Here is a 21,527-nt window from a genome sequence, read left to right as displayed (position 1 = left end):
GAGCGGATTGCCCCAGGACCAGCTGCCAAACTGTGGGTAATGGACCAGTTCTCCTCAGTGTCAGGTTCCCCTGAAGTTTACTCTAGACACTGTCACCACTGGCGTGCTTCATAGGGAAGTTAGAGTCTCCATCACAGACATTCTATAGTTTGTGTTGCTAGCTATGAATGTTCTTTTTTCATCCACACCCCATTAAGACTGTTCATAACAGGCAGTAAATCGATGCATATACCCACAACAGTTGCACAGTGGGAAACACATGGAGCTGTGTATGTGGACATATCTGTGGTTCCATCATCGAAAGGTGTAGTATTGGATCCATAGGGAATGACCCATTCTTATCCAATCTTAATGAATAGACTTTATTGTCACTGCACGGTGGGGGTACAACGAAATTGTGGGTGGTCTGCAACAACAGCGCACTGTGGAACATTTATGTAAACACAATACAAATAAGGCACACGACATAGAAAAAAATATATAAAATACAAATTTAAAAAGACACATTGTAAGTAAAAAGAAATATAAAGAAAAACTTGTGCAATAATATGGCCTTTTAAAAACTACTTAAAGTGCACAGTGGAATTGCACAGTTGTATTGAGGTAGAGGGTGGGGTGTCAGTGTTTGTTAGCAGTCCGTATGGCCCAGGGGAAGAAGCTATTGATTAGTCTGGTGGTGTGGGACTTGATTGACCTGAAGCGCCGTCCGGGGGGCAACAGGTCAAACAGGTGATAGGCGGGATGTGAGGGGTCTCTTGTGATGGCCTTAATTTTACTGAGGCAGCGGGATCTGGATATGTCGTCCAGGGAGTCTTGTGAACAGGGTGTTTTTACATTTAGGATTCAGATAGAATTCAAATGGTGCTTCTTAAATCGTTGTCACATAATTTAGTCAATAATGTAACATCTTCTTCTCATTTTGTCACTCTTTTATTCATGTTTTGATGCATTATTCTGTCTGCTGCGCTTCATGGTTGATTTCATGTGAAATATTTGTGTAATTATCGGTCTCAGAGGATTAATATTTTACCTGGAAGGGCACTATTTATGATGTGTCCACTCTACTCTGCGTTTGTCGCTCTCTGATAAGTGTATTGTGACGGTGTTATATCGTAAGATGCATTAAGACTGACGATTGAAAATGTAATATAATTGCTTTATTTTTTCATTATCAGAAGTACCCTGATGGAATTGGAAGAAGAGCGAATTAATCTACATTTATCATTTAGGCTTTCTCTAAAAACTCCCAGACGGTAGTAAAGCGCAATGCGGAAAGATGGACCTGATTATCTAATTGCGCACTTTTTCATGAATGGGTTAATTTCTCTGCTCTTTCCACGCGAGAGACGGGATTTTAGCGCATCCATCTTGGCCTGGGGACAGCGGATTGTACAAGCCACAGTAAACAGCAGAATGAGATAAAAGAGGGAGTGTAAGGTGCTTGGTATGTTGCTAGCAAGTTAGGCAGCTAAACAGAGTGGCGGAAACGGACGCAGACGTCAAGGTCATTGTTTATTGTAGAGATTAAAAGCTGTTTATTGAAACGTTCCACGATCTACGACTAGCAAAGTTGTTGACATCACTCGCATTCGGAGTACTGCCAAGGGGAAAATCAGCTGGCTGGCTAGCTAGCTAGCTAGCTGGCTAACCACAACAAAACGCTTTGGCTAGCTGAGATAGCTAGCTGTTAGCTAAACGGTAAGTTCGGAACGTGTGTAGCTAATGGTAGTTAACAGTTGTTGTAGTAAAATCTGTTCCATGATTTAATCCGTTTTCTAGCGATCTAGGATGATCCTTTGCTGCTTGAGCTAATCAAAGCCTTTCTTGTTTGTTTTCATTTTAAGCTAGGAGCTATCTGCTGTCAAGCTAACTAAGCTAGGCAGCTAGCTAACTAAAGTTTGTTTGCTAGCTCGATGACTTCATGTTATCTCTCACCCATTCAGTCTCAAGTGAGACTGTCCAGCTATTTGGGAATAATACACTGGCAAGCCATCGCATCTATAACCAGTCTAGCTAGTCAATGTTTGCCAGCTAGGTCTCATCTCATTTGCTTTACGACGATGCATAAACATTTACTCATTGAGTGAATATCACACGCCCTTGTGAATTAGGTGGAATTGGCGAGATCCCAGCTAGTTAATTCGTTGTTACGATCGTCTTGATTTCCTCATTAGGTAGGAAATCATTAGGAAAGCAAGCTGTCAGGTGCACCACTGGAATGCCTTGGTTTTCAGACACAGTGAGGTACGCCAAGACGTAGCTCTCTAGCTGACTTATAAACCTCTTGGGTAAACGTTTGTGTTTACCAAATAACTAGCTCACCTGCCTGCGTCTGTTTTGGAATCTGTAAAGGCAAATTCCTCCCCCATTATCGCAATACAGGCCTTTTGTTTGCAAATGAAAAAACAGACTGGAACAAATTGTTCAAAGAGTGCCCTTGCAGAACCCCGCGGGATATTAGACATTACAGTAGCGTTAGTGAGAAGAGCTAATCGAATATTTTGATGAAGACACTTGAATTGCCTTACTTATGTCATTCCTTTTGTGTTATATTACTGTCGGGTATCGGAACACTTGATGCCATTTTTCTCCATAGTCGTAGATATAGTCTATTATTATATGTCGCTATGTTATGGTTTAGCGCGGCGTGACTGATTGGCCCGTCGTTTTGCTTTTGTAGCCTACTATTACAGCTACAGGTGGACTGGCATATGTCTTTGTACTTTGTAAATCGCTCCGTGATAAGCCCCGGACCAAAGTGACCAAATATGAATGTGAGGGTGTTTTCCCGGACATCTCCGGTATATGTCTGCACCGGGAGCGATGTGTGGTGTGACTCCGCTATAGTTTACCTCTGGCAGTAGTGCTTTTACATAGTTTTGCTTTTTGGGTGCGCTTCCGGAATAAAGTCTTGTTTCTTTTACTGTTCCATAAATAGATATCCTTTCCTGTAAATAAATTAAATTATCAGAGAGCAACATTTTCCGCTTCATGACGTACCTACGTGCGTTGCTTTAAAATGCCAGGCAATATAAGAATTAGGAAGAATTAGGGAGTGTCTAGTGTGGTTTCCCTGAAACAGTGCTTCCTGGGTTCATGATGTCTGGAGTGACTTCAGAATCGTGCACGACTGCATGTTTCAATGTGGCTGCGTGTGTAGTCGCAACACATTTGAAGTTGGGGGGTTTGTTGGGAAGTCGGACAGGTTACATTTTCATTAAGAGGTTACATTTTCATTACAAATACACCCGATGTCTTCGGAAGAGAGTAAATACTTAGCGAGTTGGCGGTGCCTTTGCAGCCAACATCCATTACAGCTTATAACAAGCGCAAAGAAGGAGTCTGCTAATTAGAATGGTATGTTTTAAAGGATATACACTTTTTAAAATCGGTTATTGTGGGTGCTGTGGGTACTGATGTAATAGGTATCTCTGTTCCTTGTGCATGCAGGTTTTTCTCTCACATTCATTCTCACGTTCATTTATTGTCTTTAAGGGACATACTCTGTCTTATATAAGGCAACGAAAACTGATCTGGAGATATACTCAGTGCCCTTGCTAAGCTGTTTGCGGGCTTGGGTTGATATTCTTGTGTTGACTTCTGTCCCTCCAAAACAGGAGCATTGACCTGACAGATGACCACCTTCCTTGTCTGCCCTCTTATTCTGCAACACTTCCTGTCCCCTCCCAGCTTCTGCTTCCTGTTTCTCCGCTGCCTGTGGTTCTCTTGTCGGCGGGGACAGGAGCAGGGTCCGGTTTGCAGGAACCTCTCATACAGATGCTCAGCCTCCCCTCTCTCCTCCTCTCTGACTTCTACCGAGCCTAATTTTGGCTCAGGAGCCCAAAATGGGGACAAATGATTTGATAAGCCCTGATGAAAACAGCAGGTCCAGCTGCTTTACTCCCTCTGAACAGGGCCAGGCTAAAAAGTCATCAGAATGTTGCTGAAACCCTTCTACGCTTCCAAACTGCGTACTGAACAAAGTACCGCTCGAGTGACACAGAAGGAAATGCACCCTCTTTTTTAACCTTTCCAGAAGGGCTCTAAAATCCGTGCTTGGGAAAGGCACCCTTTGGCCCTGTTCCCACCTGGCATAAAATGCGTCTCCACATGCGTCTCGAGTGACCACTTGTGATCGGATCTCATTTACCCGCTCTGTATGCAAATAAACATGTACATCATTTCCGTTTCCAAATGTAAGTTTACGCATCATTTAAAGGTCTGCTTGAACGAATCTTGTTATGACTGTCACTATGAAATAATGGTGTTGTATCTGTAAATGAAAACCTAGTTGACCAGCAAGCTAGATTCTATTCATCACTGAAATTAAATACCCTTAATTCAGCTGCAGCTGATCTTTTGCTAAATTCCGTTTATCGCTGAAACGCTAGATTAGAACATTTGAACTTCACCATATTTTTCTGGCACCTTGCCTGTATGGCTGAATTAAATAGGCTAAGCAGGATATTATGTTTCCAAAGTTTCTTAGGTTATTCACTGCCATGAAAATGTTTCATAATGTAGTTTAATATCAAAGGGTGTTTGCTGGATTGCTAGTAGCCTATTGTGAATACATTTATGAATTACTTTTTTCTAAAACCGAAGCGCGCTTGATATGGAAGAAGGGACATTCTAAAACGCTTGACGTGAAAAGGCTTAACGTGGCTTAATGTTCCAAAACAGCGATCAATGATCACCAAATTTCTCTGGGACATGTCTTGTCATAAACACTTCCACCTGTCAAAAAATCCAAACCAAAATCCTATGAGAATGGACGTTATCTTACATTAAGCGTTTTCCATTGACGCCCATTATAAGGAGAAGGCTTAACGTAAGATAACGATGTATATTCCTTGGACTTCGTTTTTGATTTGTTGATATGTTAAAGTGTTTATAACGAGAAATGTGTGAGAAATTTGGTGATCATTGATCGCAGTTTTGGAACGTTAAGCTACGTTAAGCGTTTTAGAATGTCCCCTTGATATTCATGATATCGTAAATCTTGACTCCCACTAACATTTATTTGTAGAACTACAACACTTCATGTATTATTCATAATATCATTTTTCCATGTAATATATTGCATTACACCTTTGGGGCTTGGAAGCATTTGACGTAGCTTGTGAACTGTAGGTGTTGTTGCCTGTTGTCGCAATTTAACCTCCTGAGCTGTTTATGACCACAAAATGTAAGGTTTTCCCGTAAAGTTGTACGTGAATTCAAAGCTTGGCCTGTCCTTTCGCATGTAACTTATTTTTCATGCTATGGAGCGCGCGTGTTAGGCTACATTACATGGGTCATTGTGTTTTCATTAGCATTATTAAGCTTCTCATAGTTTTCAGTTAGCATTTGCTATATAGAATGTAGAATTTTTCCAATCTCGTGTTCTAATTGCACCACTTTTAGCATACGCGCTAAACAACTAGTCACACTGCTGTGAACGCCGTTGGCGCGTGAATGAGTACGTACTTCTGTTTACGCAGAGGACATCAGTTCAGTAGGCGGTCCTTCAGTGTGGCCCAGAACAGTGAAGACCACCGGCATTCGAGGTGCAGGGTACAGTGCTGACATCCCTGCAGTCTGTGAATCCACCAATACTTTGATATACCAGTAACAGACTTGGGCAAAAAGGGTTTGTTCTTGAGACAAAAATTGCAAGTTATGGTCCTTCAGTGTGGCCCAGGACACATTTGCGTTCATACTGCTAAAAGAATGTGGCCATATGCGGCCCAGACCACCTCCGAATGTGGTCTGAGTGATCGGATCTCAATGCGTCTTGGGTGGGTTCACACCTGTACTTAGTGCTGTCCACTTGTGATCAGATCACCCAAGACGCATGTTAATGCCAGGTGTGAACAGGGCCTTTGTTTCCCAGACCTGCTGTGCTTCCTGGTGTCCTGCTTTATCTAGGTAGTTCAAGGGCCCTGCTGGGGGGAGACAGAGGGACAGAGAGAGGGGGGGGGGACTGGGAACCGCATGGTTTATTGGAATCCTGTCATTTGCTCACCAGTCCTCTTCACAGTAGTTTCTTTAAGCATTGGGCTGGAATTAAAGGTCATTGTCAATCTCAAGTGATTTGCGTAAATGCTGCTCATGTGCTTTAGGTGGGCGTTGTCAACATGATCATTTCGTAATCGACAAGAGGGTTATGAGAGGTTTGCCCCGTAAATGGGAGTGTGACTTTTGAAGGGCCGTGTTTATATGCTTACCTGCATGTGTGTTTACCTGGTTTACATGTGTGTATTTTTACCTTTGTGTTCTTTACCTGTGACTGGGTGTGTTTGTGTGTGTGTGTTTGTGTGTGTGTGTGTGTGTGGGTGAGATGTTGCAACCTTGTACACTCTATGTCAGATGTCAGTGTTAACGCAACACACACTCACACGCACTCTCTCACACTGTCTTACCTCACAGAAACTCACAGTCTGACACATTCCTTGTACACGTGTTGCATTGACTGTCTTTCTCGGGTCAATGCTTCTCGTCTTTTGATTTGTCTTGGCTTTTTTGGATGTTGAAACAAAATTGTCACAGCTCCTCTGCTAAACACAAAGACTTCCTCATGTGCAAGTCACCGTTGGTCATTTGTGTGGTAATGAACTGTCATTTGGTTGTAACGGCTGATTAGCATGTATTGCAGTGATATGTTGCAACCAGCAGGATTCTGGGCTGTAAACCATTTACCATGTTGAGCTGCGTAAGAAGCTAAGTCTGTGCATCATTCAGGCCAAGCCCAGTCCCAGAATGTGTCAGCTGTCATGTGGATTCCGTGGCTGCTCAGCCTACCTGTAGTTTTCCCACCGTTCTGTAAACCGGGTTTGCTGTAGGACAGCTGACAGCTCACAGTTGCTCAAGGTTTTGGGCCAGATCTGGCTCGTTATGACTCCTCCCCATGCTGACCTGTCTCCTGTCCCTCCCCAGGCAGATCCCTTACCCCTGCCCCAGCGACCCCCCCGGCCCAAGTCAGGATGGAGTGTCGTGGTCCCTGGGGTGTGGGAGCCCCACTGGTGGTGCTGATGGTGGCATTGTGCTGCACTCTGGCGCCCTCTCCTGGACATGCGTACATTTACGCTGTGAGTCTTCTCCTCTTTTTGTCTGTTACCCTCGCTCTCTCTGTTCCGCAGTGTATCTCTGAATCTCTACTGTGTGTGCGTCTGACTTGTGTAGTCAAATGCTTGTCTTGTGGGGTGTGTGTTTGACCAAGAGGCTGTTCTGTGGTTTTTCTGTTGAGCTACATTGATGTTTTGTATTGTGTCATAGTCCTATCAATACGTGCCATCTCCAGGTGCTTCCTCTAACTCTGCATAAATCTATGCTGACTGACAGCAGCTCAGCTGGCTTGCACATATTGTGAAAAACCTCCCTTGTCTCTGATGCCTCTGCCCCTCAGCATTACAGCAACAGGACATCCATGGTGTTCGAGGACTTGCCTGCCCTCTTCGGGAACCAGCTGCCAAAAGACGGGCTCATGGTGAGTGGGAGAGGGGGAGGGGGGAGGTCAGGCACTCGTCCGGAGTGGCAGTGTGCGGGCGGGGTGTCCGACCAGAGTGTAGGAGGAGTCAGGACAGTGAAGACCACCGGCATTCAAGGTGCGAGGTACAGGACAGACATCCCTGCAGTCTGTGAATCCACCAATACTTTGATATACCAGTAACAGACTTGGGCAAAAAGGGTTTGTTCTTGAGACAAAAATTGCAAGTTATGAACAAGATTATAATATTCATATCCTAGATAACTTTGGAGGCTGCTTTGTAATTAGTTATGTTGTTGTTAATATATAATATGTGCATAGAAACATAGAAATAAATGTTAAAGCACAGTAGGACACACATACTATGTAAATGAAATGTAGTGCAGCCTAGACACCCTATATGAATATTCAAAACCATGATTTGCCAATCAATGAATAGTGAGGATGTCCTGTGTTGGGACTGGTCATCTGTAACGCTTGTGAGTGGGGGGGGTTGCTGAAATGAGGTTATGAATGCTGAAGGCTTGCAGCTGAGTGACCCCAGTGTGACCACGCTCAGTTCTGTTTCTCCCCGTCCTCCCAGGGGGTGCTGGTGGAGACGCGTCCGCTCAACGCCTGCGTCCCCATCGAGCCGCCACCCACGCCCCTCGCCCCCATCGTGGGCAACCTCACCAAGTTTATAGCTCTCATCCAACGCTACGACTGCAACTTCGACGTCAAGGTACGTGCTTGTGTGTGCACCTGTGTTTGTCTGTGTGTGTGTGTGTGTGTGTGTGTGTGTGTGTGTGTGTGTGTGTGTGTGTGTGTGTGTGTGTGTGTGTGTGTGTCTTTGTGTCTGTGTATACTTTTGCCTGTGTGTGTAGAATCATGTACATGTGAGAGCGTATGTGTGTGACGGCATCAGTCATAGGGTTCCTGTGTAGAATATTTAAATGCCTTGTACTCTTCGCTTGTGCCAAGCTGGCTGTTCTCAGTCTGCTTTACATTCCACCCACTCATATTCCACTTGTAAATTCTCAGGAAAAATGACCGTAGTTTTGTGCTGGGTGTGTGCGGTGGGAGAGTGCAGCTCTGCGTGGGAGCTTTGCCGTTTCGGGTGACACTCGGCCATCCTCAGGCGAAAGTTCAGCATGACCGTAAATCTCCTTCCTCAGGTACTCCATGCTCAGCAGGCCGGCTTCAGTGCAGCCATTGTGTACAACGTGCACTCTGACATCCTGCTCAACATGGGCTTCAACGACGGTGAGAGGACCTCTCTCTCTCTCTCTGCGTCCGTCTGTCTCTGTCTCTCTCTCTGTATCTCTGACTCTACCTCACCTGCTCTCCTTTGTCTCACTTCCTATCTGTCTTGCTCTCAAACAGTACACAAACAGTAAAGCAAATAATAAAATACAACCATATGAATTAATAGAAAACAGAAAATAGGCAAACAACAATCAACTCTACACAGTACATCCAACAATAATATATGTGTGAATTATTTAATTATTGTGGCTGCCTGAAAGGCAAGAACATTACTGTCCTGTATCCCTTATTAGTGTGGTTGCCTGAAGACATAAATTATACATAAAAATAGACGTGAACCTGTGCAGATTCTCACAATTTCTTAGGTTCAATGCTGTGATGACGGTTTAAAAAAACAATAAAAAAAACGGCTGTAACTTTACCCCCATTCAAAACTATAGGCAAGAGAACAGCGGGAGGATTTCACTTCTGCGTTTGAAAATGCATTTTTTTAAAGACTGCCGTATCTCCACGAATTCTGAATCTGCAGCTTCTCACGATGTCTTTGGTTCAGCGTTGTGGTGAATGGTTTTTGAATTATTAGCCGAAATATTTTCTCAGAGTTCAGTCTCCGCTTTAAGTCATGTGTACACATTCCTTTGTCAAAGGGAGCTCACAGCGTAAGACACAGAGAGGGGAGGGAGAGGGCACACAGTTTATTGTGATTAATGTATACATTACAGTTCACAGCTGCACAGGGTAATCGCTGTCCCTCAGGCTGTGACATGTGGCCATAAACTGGGCTACTAATGGGGCTGTAGCCCCCTTTCCTAATATGACTGACATTTTGTCTGAGTCAGTTGTTTGACAGTTTCCTCCCTCCCTCTCTCTCTCTCCCTCTCTCTGTGAGATGTGGAGCGTGGTTGGTTTGGAGGGGTGTAGGCAGCATTAGAATGTGGTGAATGTCAGCTCTGTTGTATGCTGTTGGCAGAAAGCATTGTGCAGCAGATCGAGATCCCGTCAGTGTTCACCAGCTACACTGCCTCCCAGCTGCTCAAGGCCTACGTCATCCCTGACAGAGGGTAAGGGGAACACACACACACACACACACACACACACACACACACACACACACACTCTCCCTCATGCACACAGACACACAGACATACACTTGCTAGCACACTGTCTCTCACACACTCTCTGACACACACTCACATATGCACACACACACGCTAACACACTGCCTCACACACACAGACAAGCACATACACACACACACACATACCGCATTACCTTTATCCTTCTCTTGCATATTGAAGCATTCAGCCATGGACACCATTGCATGCAAAACATACACACACACAGGATTTACTGTGGCACTGTTGCTGGGACTGTCCAGCCTGCCAGAGCTCCTGTTGACTGCATCTCCGCCAGGGCAGCCCGGGTTGCTGAGTGGTGCCAGCCGCTGCCACGGGGTATGCGGGGTGACAGTCGCTAACGGTTGTGTTTTGCCACACAGGGCCTACGTGATCCTGAGGCCGGAGTTCTCCTTCCCGCTGTCCTACTATCTCATCCCCTTCACTGGCGTTGTGGGCATCATCATCCTTGTCATGGTGACCGTCCTGGTAAGACCACCAGGCTGACCGCATGGTCAATACACAGTACCACCCTCATGACACAGCCAAACTCCACAACCGTGTTCAGGCGCAGTTCCACGCACTGATCAATCCACGTTTGTCAAAAACATTTGTGTTAGTAGGACTGCATGTGCTAAGGCTCTTGAACAAAAAAGACATGTTTTATCTTGTATGCTATGACTCAAAATCACCCCCCCAACAGTACATTCACAACAGCTGAATCTTCAGCTGATGTTTTGGGGTTGAAGGAAGATTTTAGACCAGCACTTGGTCAGAGCTGAGAAACAGGCACTGAAGACCAAATGTAAATAAAAACTTCCACAGCACTTAATTTTAAATTTCATGTAAAATATTTCTACAGTATGTTCCATAAAGGTATCATGGCTCATATGACTGGTAGGCTTCCATATCTTCTCTTGCAATAGGTGTGTTCATTATCAACCCCAGTGGCGTTGTTAGGTCCAATCATTCAGGGCTATAGCCCCGAATATTTTAAGCCTAGCCCCGAATATTTTTGCCCTGAAAAAGGAGATGTTTATTGCAAAACAACAGACAGACTGTGTAGCAGAGCGGAAATTGACATGCTTGTCTGAAGGTGTGATAATATTTATTTATTATAAAGGTAGATGTAACCTGCCCAACCTACCGATGAGGATCTCCCTTCAAATGTAAAAAAAGTTTGCCCCAGGCAAACTTGACTTAGCCCCTGATCTTTTCAGTAGCTAGAAACGCCCCCGATTGACCCCCTGACTTAAGTGAACTTTAACTGAAGTAAGCTACGGGGTTCTCTCTTGTTTTCCGTAAATATATGTTATTGACGTTTGTACCTTTTAAGGTTTTACGCAGCAGCATCGGAAAGGCTCATCTCGGCCCCTGAACTGTGCCAGTCTCTCAGAAACATCCGATCCACTTTCATAACTAAAGCTGTGGGCACCTTGAAGCTGATTTCTGTAATGAGGACATTTTCAGTGAGAATATATGTTGGCTACCATGCTTTCAGAAGGAGGTGTGGGTTTTCCAAGGAGAAATAAATTTATTTAGACTGTGCATCTTTGCACCTCCAGTTTTAAGTCATAAATGTAAGTTAAGTCAGATTATGAACAACTAAAATCCAGGTAGTGACGTGGTCAGAAAAAGCACTCAGCAGTCTGAATCAGGCCCTTCGTGTTCCTGTCTAGTTCTGCTGAGGTTTTCTGGGTTCCCTGGAATTTGCTGAGGTGCGCTAGTGTCAGTGGGTGTGAGGCGAGGAAAGTTCACTGGGGTTTTTGGGAAGTTTGATGTCTTGTTCCTGTTGAGATTCTTTAGTTCCTTTTTCCCCCAGTGCAGAATACAGTTTGAGAAAGCTTATGCTTCCGCTAGATCTCTGGCTGCACCAGAAGGGTGCAGTAGCGCTGTGCTGTCAGTGTGGCCCGGGCTCTGCCGTGCACAGTGGAATGTGCTCTCTCTCGCACCTCTCTGCTCCCTCACTCCACCCTTATCAGCGCACCCCACTGCATCCTGTCTCTGACTCACTGTGTGCATTCAGGCAGCAAGGCATGTGCGGTCAAAGCCAGCGCGATGTGTGTGCCTGCAAGCCGTGGCACGGCACCGCATCACCAGAAACCCCCACACCGCCATGCTGCCCCTCGTGTCCCTGTTCGAGCCTTGCGCCCCTGTCCGCAGATCTGACCGCTGGCTGGTGACATATTTATGAATGTAGCTATTGCAGGCGTTTCAATGTGCGCACTTCTATTTTTAACCCACAGGCTGAAATAAGAGAGCTGGCTCCTACTCTTAAAAGTATTGGCCGGAGGAACGGAGAGCACAAAGACGGGGGTTAGAGGTGGACAGGGGGACAGGGCCTCACGGGCCATGAGTCTCAGTCACGTTTTCACCACAGGGGTGTTGGGAGTTGGAACCTGTGCGAGGGAAGTGCAATTGGTCATGTGACCGGAGGCATGCGACTGCACCATCTGATCTGTGTGTGAACCCACACTTGTAATGGCCGCTCAGAATTCGGGTTCCTTTGCCCCTCAGCCGATGGCACGGCATTCACCGTGTATCTTGGAGGCCGTGGTTATGCTGATTATTTATGATAAATAATGAATCCTCTTAACTTCACTGATATAGGTGTCCCAGTTTGTGTCATTCTAGGATTTTAAGGAACTCCGCAGTCAATCTTCTGTCTGAACACCAGGTTTCACAGATGTTGAAACCTTACTTGTCCAAAATTAGAGTCACACTGGCAAAGTGTAACACCCTTCACCCAGGGATATGAAAGAACTGTACTCCTGGATGATGGCATGGCGTTTTGCACCACAATTCTCAGGACATTATGTCACAAAGGAGGGGCCAGGACATCGCTGGCCTATCAGACGAGAGGATAGTTGGGTGACATGCTGACTCTGCCTGCAGATCATTCGCTGCGTGCAGTACAGGAAGCGAATGAGGAGGAACAGGCTGAGCAGGGAGCAGCTGAAGAAGATCCCCGTTCACAAATTTAAGAAAGGTGAGAGCCTCCTTCCTCACATCTCCATCCCCCTGCCTTCCTTCCCCACAGCCCCCCACACTCCCTCTTCATTCCCCTCTCCATCCCCTGCATACACCCCTCCTCATCCCTTACCTTGCACTTCCCCCTCCTGCGCATCCCCCCCCCCTCCTCCACCAGAGGGCGCTCTAAACACCAGCACCACAGCACAAGGAGTCACAGGGTCTCTCATACCCTGCAGCAGCAGCAAGAGCTAACACACATACGCACGCGTGCCCACACACATGCACACATGCGTACATGTGCACCCGCAGGTGTAGGCCTGCAGGCACGTGCATGCACACAGTACGCTTACGCACTCGCGCGCATACACGGGCGCGTGCAGACATGCATCCGTTCGACTTGAAAGCACTTTCTTTTGCTGTAGACGCCAAACACAGATAAGAGTCAGATGGGGCTGTAGGTTTCAGTAAACCACGGCTGAGCTTTTCTATAGAAAGGCACCGCAGGCATAATCAGGTTTTTTTTCTTCATTTCCTGCCTTTCAGAGCGGTTTCAACTCTAGAGAGCTTTTGGCCGGGAGAGATTAGACGGCTCAGTGCTAGGTACCAGAGTTTGCCTTGCTACAATAGCAGTTGCTCTGACTGCTTCATCAATACTGTGTTGGCAGCTTAGACCAAAGTTATGTTCACTGCCGCAGGAACGGAACTGAGTTGTGCCTGTGGTGCGCGAGGATTGTGTGGTGCGCCTTAAAATTGGCCGTTACCCAGTTGCCGCACGCCGTGACCTTAGTGCAGGGAGCGGGCCGGTACACAGTCTGTAAGGAATGGGCACAGAAAATGCCACAGGAACGCAACCGTCATCCCGCGTCCAGAGTTCAACCGCGTTCGCCTTCTCTCAGCTCCTAACTGACACTCGTCTACAAAGTCTTCCTCTTGGCTGCCCAGTTTCAGCCAGCCACCGCAGAAGCAGAAAAGGCAGTTTTGGGGGGAGGGGGTGAACACTGTGTGAAGATGCATGCAGTACAACAGATCTGCGCCTTCACATGGACGTTCGGTTACCCAGAGTGACCTACAAAGCAAAGGCACAAAAGTACATATGGAAGCCGACAGACCACATCTAAACATGTCAATCCATCGTACAGTGATGTAATAATTAGAGCCATCATGAATACAGACATGCTGCAGTAAATTTTCCCAGGGTGCAATAATACATACATTACGGTAACGGAAATGCTTGTTATGTTTAAATATCTAATATCTCATATATACTTATTTTTAGGAGGGGCGGGGGGTTGGAGGGGTTCAAACCTGCAGCATAAGATGGTCAGCAACACCACAGGGCTGACCACTGAGTGTGTGTGTGTGTGTGTGCGCATGTGTGTGAGACAATGTTGGTAGATAAGGTGAATGTGTGTTCAAGGATGACAATTTTAGTCTCCACTTCCTGTCTGCACCAGCTATGTTTCTCACACTGATAGTTTCCATTCACCCTCTACCTGATTGAGCGTATTTGAGTTCTGCATCAGCCTTTACTGCTGACCTATGCACGCGAAAGAGCGCACCCCAGGGACAAATTGTAACCCTGTTTGCAGTGTCACTTAGGCCGTCACCACAAAGCATATAGATATTAAATATGCACTGACACATTTTAGCTGCTACATACTGCTAAGTTTCCACTTCTTCTTACACATTCAAATTAGTGAGGTTTGCTAACAAGCAGATGCACAGTGCCTCCAAATTTAGACTGGGTTTGTGTGTGCCTCCATGCAGCTGTGCGAAGGGGTCTGTCCGCCATTGTACCTGTTTTTTGTTGTTTTTACCTCCAGCTATAATTGCAAGGTGAACTTATATAAAGAGAAAATTTTGAACGGCAAGGTTTTTGACCCAAGTGACTTAAAATCAGTTGGGATAAATTTCCCAGCAAAGTGGAGAGGTTTCTGAGTTGTTCCGCGATTGATGTTGGCAGTGTTATTATGCATTTATTAAACCTTAGTGATATAGCGTATCAGTAAGAAGGGGTAGTGCATTGTGGGATGGTGGTGCTACGGTACAGGAATGCGGGGTAACGGGAAGCCGTACAGGCACACATGGTGGTCTTCTGAGAAAGCCTTTAAATCTCTGGTGCCGTCCCAGCAGGACAGGCAGAGACCTCACCGTGCAGGTTATCTCATCAGAGATAATGGCGTCAGGATGGTTATTGTCATTTAACAGACACTCTTATTCAGAGCAACTTGGATAGGTTTTTATCCATTTACACAACTGGATATTTACTGATGCAGTTCTGCGTTAAGTACCTTGCCCAAGGGTACAACAGCAGTGCCCCAGTAGGAAATCAAACCAGCAGCCTTTTGGTTATGAGCCCTCCTCCTTACCACCACTCTGCACTGCCGTCCACATAGCCTTTGGTCTTAAGGTGCTGCTGTTGGGGATTGGGGATTTTAGATGTTGCAGTGCAGCTGATTCGGCTGTTTGAGGAGTTTGACCAGAGACTGCCATGGCGGTAGTTGCCCCACGGTGGATTGGGGGAAGCTCACCAACCGAGGCGCTGTCTGCAACACAGCAGCCTGCAAGCTCACCAACCGAGGCGCTGTCTGCAACAGCCCAACTGCTTCCTGTTCTGCTTCCTCAGCCCAGCCCAGCGGTTATCTTTCGTTAGCAGCATGTGTCCCCGATGGTCTCCTCCTCTCACCCCCCCACCTCAGGTAAACCTCTGTATCAAATGCATGGAAAGGACAGACAGGCCCCGGGAAGTGGACAGAGCATACAGTGTGTCAGCGCAGCTCCCTGACACCCCTCTGTCACCCCCCTCTCCCCGTCCCGCACCCGGTTGTAAGAATTGCAGAAGCAATACGGCTTGCTATGGCCTGCTTGTTTTTGGTTCCAAGGTCAAAAAGGGCAAACTTTTCAGTCTCTGTTCTCTTTCCCTTTTTCCTTTCCCCATGGCAGCCACCCCCCTGCCAGTTCTCCACTGCACTTCTCTTCAGATAGCTCCACTGGCCTGTCAGGCTGACGCCATAGCAAGACACATTAGGAGAGCATTTGAGCACCCAAAATTCATACAGCCCACAACAAAATTTCTGCTCACGAGAAAAGGAAGGAAGACAAAGACCCTAGACAATGATAATGAAACCATGCATGTGCGCGCGCACGCACACACACACACGTACACACACACGTACACACACACACACACACACAAACAAACAAAAAGACACCATGTGAAATGTGGCTTGTTGAAATCAGTTACTCAGTCACTCTCCCCCCCATTCCCACCTGTAGCATTGGACCTGTAGCAGGTGGCTGTTTCTTTCCCAAAGACCCCCAAACATTTGACGTGAGCACTCTCACACCTGCCAGTCCTCCCGCGGATTTTGGATTTTTGATATCCATATTTTCAAATATTTTCAACAGGGGGCTTTTCTGTCCTCATTGAATGCCCTCATATTCTCTCTCTCTCTCTCTCTGTTACCTTCAGAGATAGGCCCTGTGGCCTTTCAGCCAGACAGGCTCACATGTGACCTTTACCATGCCTGACTTCAGAACAGCACAGATACACATGCTCACCTGCGTCTGGAGGGCACTCTGGAATAAGGCAGTAACCTGAGCAGTGCTGCTTCCTGGGGTGTGCTTGTGTTCACCATGCATGTTCTCCATTTGTCGTCTTTGGGAGGACAGTGCTGGCACCAGACTTTAAGCTCAGGGTTTCTGTCATAGGCCCTTCAGCCTCAAAGCGGAGGGTATGCCGGAATGAGAGGGCTGGGGCATGGAGCTTGATTCCTCCACACGCCCCGAGTAAACATTGTCCGTAGCGGCATACTGAAAGGGTGTCAGCATTTAGTGTCGCACAGGGCCCATGTGGTGGGGTGTCATTTTTGTGGTGCGGCTGCCCAAATATGCTTATCTTTGCACCACGGCAGGCGGAACTGCAAGCAGAAACATTAGCTCTTATTTATTTCTCTCTTTTTCTATCTCTCATTCTTCCTTTCTGTCAGCTTCCATCACGTTCTTTCTCTCTCTCCCTGTCTGTCTGTATGTCTGTTTCTCTTTCTCCTTCTCCCCATCCCTCTCCCTAGCGTGCTCCTTCACCAAATAAGGGCATGTCACTGCCGAGCTGCATTGTGACGTTATGGTTTGTCGGCCCAGAGTGTCAGCCGAGTGTGAAAAAAAAAAAAAAAAAGCCAAAAGGAAGAGATCGGAGAAGAGAGAGAGTGGCAGCGCGGCGAGCGAAATGGGGCGAGCACTAGCTCTGACCACTTCCTCTCTCGCTCCCTCGCTCTCAGACTCTCAAAATGAGTCAGGAAGTCAACGAGCTCCTCATTCTGTTGGGTACAGGAACTGGGCGTGAGGCTAACCAGTGCAAAAAGGGCGCCGAAAAATGTTCAGTAATCCCTTACCTGCATATGAAGTGGCTCATCTCATGGAACCCGGGAAGCACAAAAAACCAGACCTAGTGGTTCTAAGAACTGCATTTTATTACGTTACTTAGCAGATGGTCTTATCCAGAGCAACTTACATAGGTTACGATTTTACATGTTATCCATTAATATAGGTCGATTTTTTCCTGAGGCAATTCTGGGATACAGAATCAGTACCAGGCTACAGCAGCAGTGCCCCAGCAGGGAATTGAACCAGCAACCTTTCAGTTAGGAGCCCTGCTCCTTACAACTACACCACACTGCTTCCCCAGTATGTATTAGACATGGTGTCTAATGTCAGGAGCACAGACGGAAGTGTACTGCTTCCCTGTTCGTTCACGCATCGAGACAGGAATGCTCTCCTCCTCTGCTGGCCTGTTGCTTGTTTTGCCTTGGTTCAAGTTCTGAGGCATTAAAGTTCAAAAATAGGGCACAAAACACATTGGTGTGATGAAATAGATGTGTCTTGTGTCTTTACAGGTTGCCTGCACAAAAAAATGGGGCAAGAGTGTTTAAACATGGTGACATGGAAGTGGAGATGTTGCTGTTAGAATTGGCTAGCCTCTCTGAAGTTTGAAGCATGCCCTTAAAGCTGTGCGGCTCTGTGTTAACAGTAGAAATCCCTCTGTGTCACCCAGGGGATGAGTATGATGTGTGTGCCATCTGCCTGGATGAGTACGAGGACGGAGACAAGCTGAGGATTCTGCCCTGTTCGCACGGTAATCATGTCCCCTGCTTTTAGAGCCTGTGTGTGGCACACATTTCAGAGATGGAATGAAGGTGCCGAAAGTCTCTCTTCCAATTAATGTCTCTCTCTCTCTCTCCTTCTCTCTTCCACTTTGCCTCCTTTTTTCTTGCTCTCTTTCTCTCCCCTTCCCTCTCCCTCTCTCTCTCCCCTTCCCTCTCCCTCTCTCTTCCATACTCCCTCCTTTTCTCTCTCTTCCTCTCTCTCTCACTCCACCTCCCTCTTTCTCCCTCTCTTCCTCCCCTGTCTCCCCTCAGCCTATCACTGCAAGTGCGTCGACCCCTGGCTGACCCAGACCAAAAAGACCTGCCCCGTGTGTAAGCAGCGTGTGACCCGGACCAGCCCGGAGCTGTCCGAGTCCGAGTCGGACGGGGAAGGTGGCGGGGCGGTGGCCAGCGATGAGGAAGGTGGAGCGGAGGTAGAGTCTGAGCGCACCCCACTGCTCCGGCCCTCCAACCCCGGCTCGCCCTCGTCGGGCAGCCCTGGGGCCTACGCCGCCACGGTGACGGCGGCCCAGTGCCTGGGCCCGGCAGTCCGCCCCGACTCGCCCATCCTGGGCCACGACGGATACTACTCCCCCGAGGCGGAGGACACGGCCGAGTCCGAGGTGGAGGGGGACGAGGCCAGCCTCTCTGACGGAGACACGGCACACCTCTTAGGGAATGGCGCGGTCAGGGTGTGAGGGCTGTCCACTTCCTTTGCCGCCCCCCCCCCACCAGTTACACAACATCCCCTTTCCAGATTTGTCCCATGCCATTCTGTTATCGTGTTTGTGACATCTGTGACACTTTTTTTTCCCATTTTCTGCTAACCGTAGTTTTGCTTGATGTCCAGACCCTCCGTTTGCTTATATTGCTTTTTTCTCTCATCCCTCCCTGGAACGCATTGATGTCCTTTCCCTCTGTCTTCCTACTCCACCGCTCTCTCTCCCTGCTTGTCTTGCTTTTGACAGCTGGCCCAGCCCAGCACTGAGGCGATGTTCTGCAGTGCTGACAAACGAGCAGGCGTGCTCCTGATCTGTCTCGATCCAGCCAGCGGGACTTTGCTCCAGCTTGCTCAAGAACTCTTCCAAGAAAAGGCATGGAGGGAAGCTAAGAGGGGCCAATGCTAATATGTATGGTGTTTGGGTTGTGTTTTTATGGAGGCTGCAGGGGAACTGTCTCTACATGATTAGATGGTGCTGTTTCAGTTGCCTCCACTGTCTGAGCTTATAAGCATTCCCAGCGAGAAATACTACAAGTTTAGTGTTTCTTCAAGTAATAATACTATCTACTTTAAATGTAAGCAAATAGGTGGATATGACCACTGTAGTATAATTGTTGCAGGCTGTAGTGTCTGCCCAGAGCTCCACAGTTTTTCCTTGCATTAGATGGAGATGGCCAAGTGATGGTTTGGGAATCACTTGTTGAATGATGATCTCTGAATGATTTGTAATAACCATTTGAACCAATCAAAGGGTTGCACACTGTAGAGAGCAAAGCACTGATCCGGGATCAGTACTGTGGGGAAGGACAGTGTGGAAGGGACAGTTCTGGCACAGGTGTTCTCTTGTGTTGCTCCCATCCTCTGTCCTGGAGGTTCTGCCCGTTACACCCTCACGTGAGATGCTGCCCTCTGATTGGTTCGAATCGTGTCTTCATGGGGGCTTTTTAAAAGATAATTGATACCAACCTGCCAGTCTCGGGGGTTGTGTGTATGGGAGTGGGGCGGTTCTCAGACGCTGGCTCATTTAGGTAGTTGTTCTCTTCCTCTTTCTGCTGAGCTGCCGAGTTCGGACACCGGAGGAACCACAAACTGCTACAGCTTTCCCACCACCGCTGCCGCCTACCATGTTGAGGCTGCAGTCTCAGTGCACGATGTGCTTACTGTCCCTTCCCCTGGCTTACTTACACCCCCCCCCAGCTGTGTCTGTGATGATGAAACTCTGTTCTGTGTTCTGCCTGTGCCTGTTCGGTCCTGTACTGGAACACTTTATATTCCCTCCTTCTTAAATCATTCTTTTTTGGTAATGAGCATTAAGCTGGGCACATGGAAATGGGAGTAAAATACACTACATCAAAGATGAAGTTTCCTTGTTGCCATTGTAACTGCATTAAGTGATATTTTGTACCGGGATGCCTAAGGCATTCCTCTTTGCTTGTCTCTCTACAGTTGTTGATGTAGCAGTTATTTCTGTGCAGTTTTGTATGTTACCTTTGGGAGGGTTCTTCCTCAGTTAGGTTGAGTCCTCTGTTGTAGGACTGTGTGAATGTTTCGTTGCTATAAACCAAGGGTTTGGCAGGAAAAGCATTAAAGTGAAAGAATGAACAAGTCAACTTGTTGAGAACATTCTGGAAGGTTAGCATTGAATGGGGAGTGAAGCTGTAGTCAGAAAGGAGGAGCGAGCTGTTATGAACGCAGTGAAGCTGTAGTCAGAAAGGAGGAGCAAGTTGCTATGAACGGTGATGGGTGGTGCGCTCTCTTACCCGTAACAAAGTACAAAAGCCACAGGTTTTCATGTGATCAGCGTTGGAGGGGCCTGGCTTTGGTTCCTGTTTCTCAGGCCGGTACCCCAGTGCGTGTACACACACACACACACACACACACACACACACACACACACACACATGCAAGTTAAGGTGAACGCCACCACTCTGGAGTCCCACTGTCACGTGCACACGCACGCCAGTCCCGCCAGTCCCTGATCCTCCTGTTCGGTTGCATCCACAGCGCTACACGCTCACAAATTTGAAAATCGGAGCCCCTCTTGGCTGTTAACCTCTTTAAGTCAACATCATGCCAAACTGCAAAGGCCAACGGCGGCGATCCGCCTAGAGGGGAAAAAGCTACGTAGCCTGTGTGTGGTGACGGCACGCCTTTTGCATGGTGTTTTCGGAGTGTGGTGCGATTAAACGATCCAGATAACCGTGCCAATGCAATACAGAAAAAAAACCATGGCTCTGTTGCTACTGATTCACACCTAGAGACAAAAAGGATTCAAAATGGGGTGCCGTAAAAAAATGAACAAAAAACTACTTTTAAACTTTATCGAGCACTATGAACACTAATGGTAGCATCGCATAGCTCTAATTGTTGGGTACCTGATATGTAGCTACACGTTGTCAAAAAAGAAGGTGCGAAGATGAGGCGAGAAGAAAAACGTGGTTTCCTCCAGGCTGAGATTCTACCTTTTTTAACGCTCTTCTGAATTTTCTCTGTCGAACCCTGTGCGTAATCTGTAGGGCTCTCAAGCTATCACGAAACATTTTGCCACCTGAGACCGTCAGTAAATTTGCGTGAAATAGTTTTTTTTATTATTATTTTATTAATCCACTTTCCATTCAGAGTCACGTAGATGCATTCGCATGCAAATGAGACACAAATCGAGATGAACCGTTGACCGCGTCACAACTTTAAAAGGCTGTCGGATGCTTACTGCGCGAAAGGGAGCCGGTTCAATTGAAGTACACAGCGGATTGGCCGAGTCTCCCAGTAACCGTATCGGGCAGTGTCAGTTTGAGTGTTCACCCAGTTAACCCAGCTTTGATGCATTTAGATTTGTGAACGTTCAATTTTCACCATTACCTACC

General features: G+C 47.0%; 1 protein-coding gene across 2 annotated transcripts; it reads left to right on the top strand.

The window, feature by feature from the left end:
• Positions 1–1,388: 1,388 nt before the first annotated feature.
• LOC118790984 (E3 ubiquitin-protein ligase RNF167-like) lies at positions 1,389–19,856 on the top strand. 2 transcript variants are annotated; one of them, XM_036548170.1, is made up of 10 exons: positions 1,389–1,698; positions 6,923–7,070; positions 7,388–7,468; positions 8,052–8,189; positions 8,623–8,710; positions 9,684–9,774; positions 10,212–10,317; positions 12,724–12,817; positions 17,852–17,932; positions 18,216–19,856. In XM_036548170.1, exons 2-10 carry the CDS (start codon positions 6,966–6,968, stop codon positions 18,638–18,640), a joined length of 1,209 nt encoding a protein of 402 aa, XP_036404063.1. In that variant the 5' UTR covers positions 1,389–1,698; positions 6,923–6,965; the 3' UTR covers positions 18,641–19,856. The 2 variants fall into 2 exon arrangements, with proteins under 2 accessions (XP_036404063.1, XP_036404062.1); XM_036548169.1 differs by having other exon boundaries at positions 6,919–7,070.
• The last annotated feature ends 1,671 nt before the right edge of the window (positions 19,857–21,527 follow it).

Source organism: Megalops cyprinoides, chromosome 16 (assembly GCF_013368585.1).
Source record: "Megalops cyprinoides isolate fMegCyp1 chromosome 16, fMegCyp1.pri, whole genome shotgun sequence".
Classification (NCBI taxonomy): domain Eukaryota; kingdom Metazoa; phylum Chordata; class Actinopteri; order Elopiformes; family Megalopidae; genus Megalops; species Megalops cyprinoides.
This window is presented reverse-complemented; position numbering and strand designations above follow the sequence as displayed.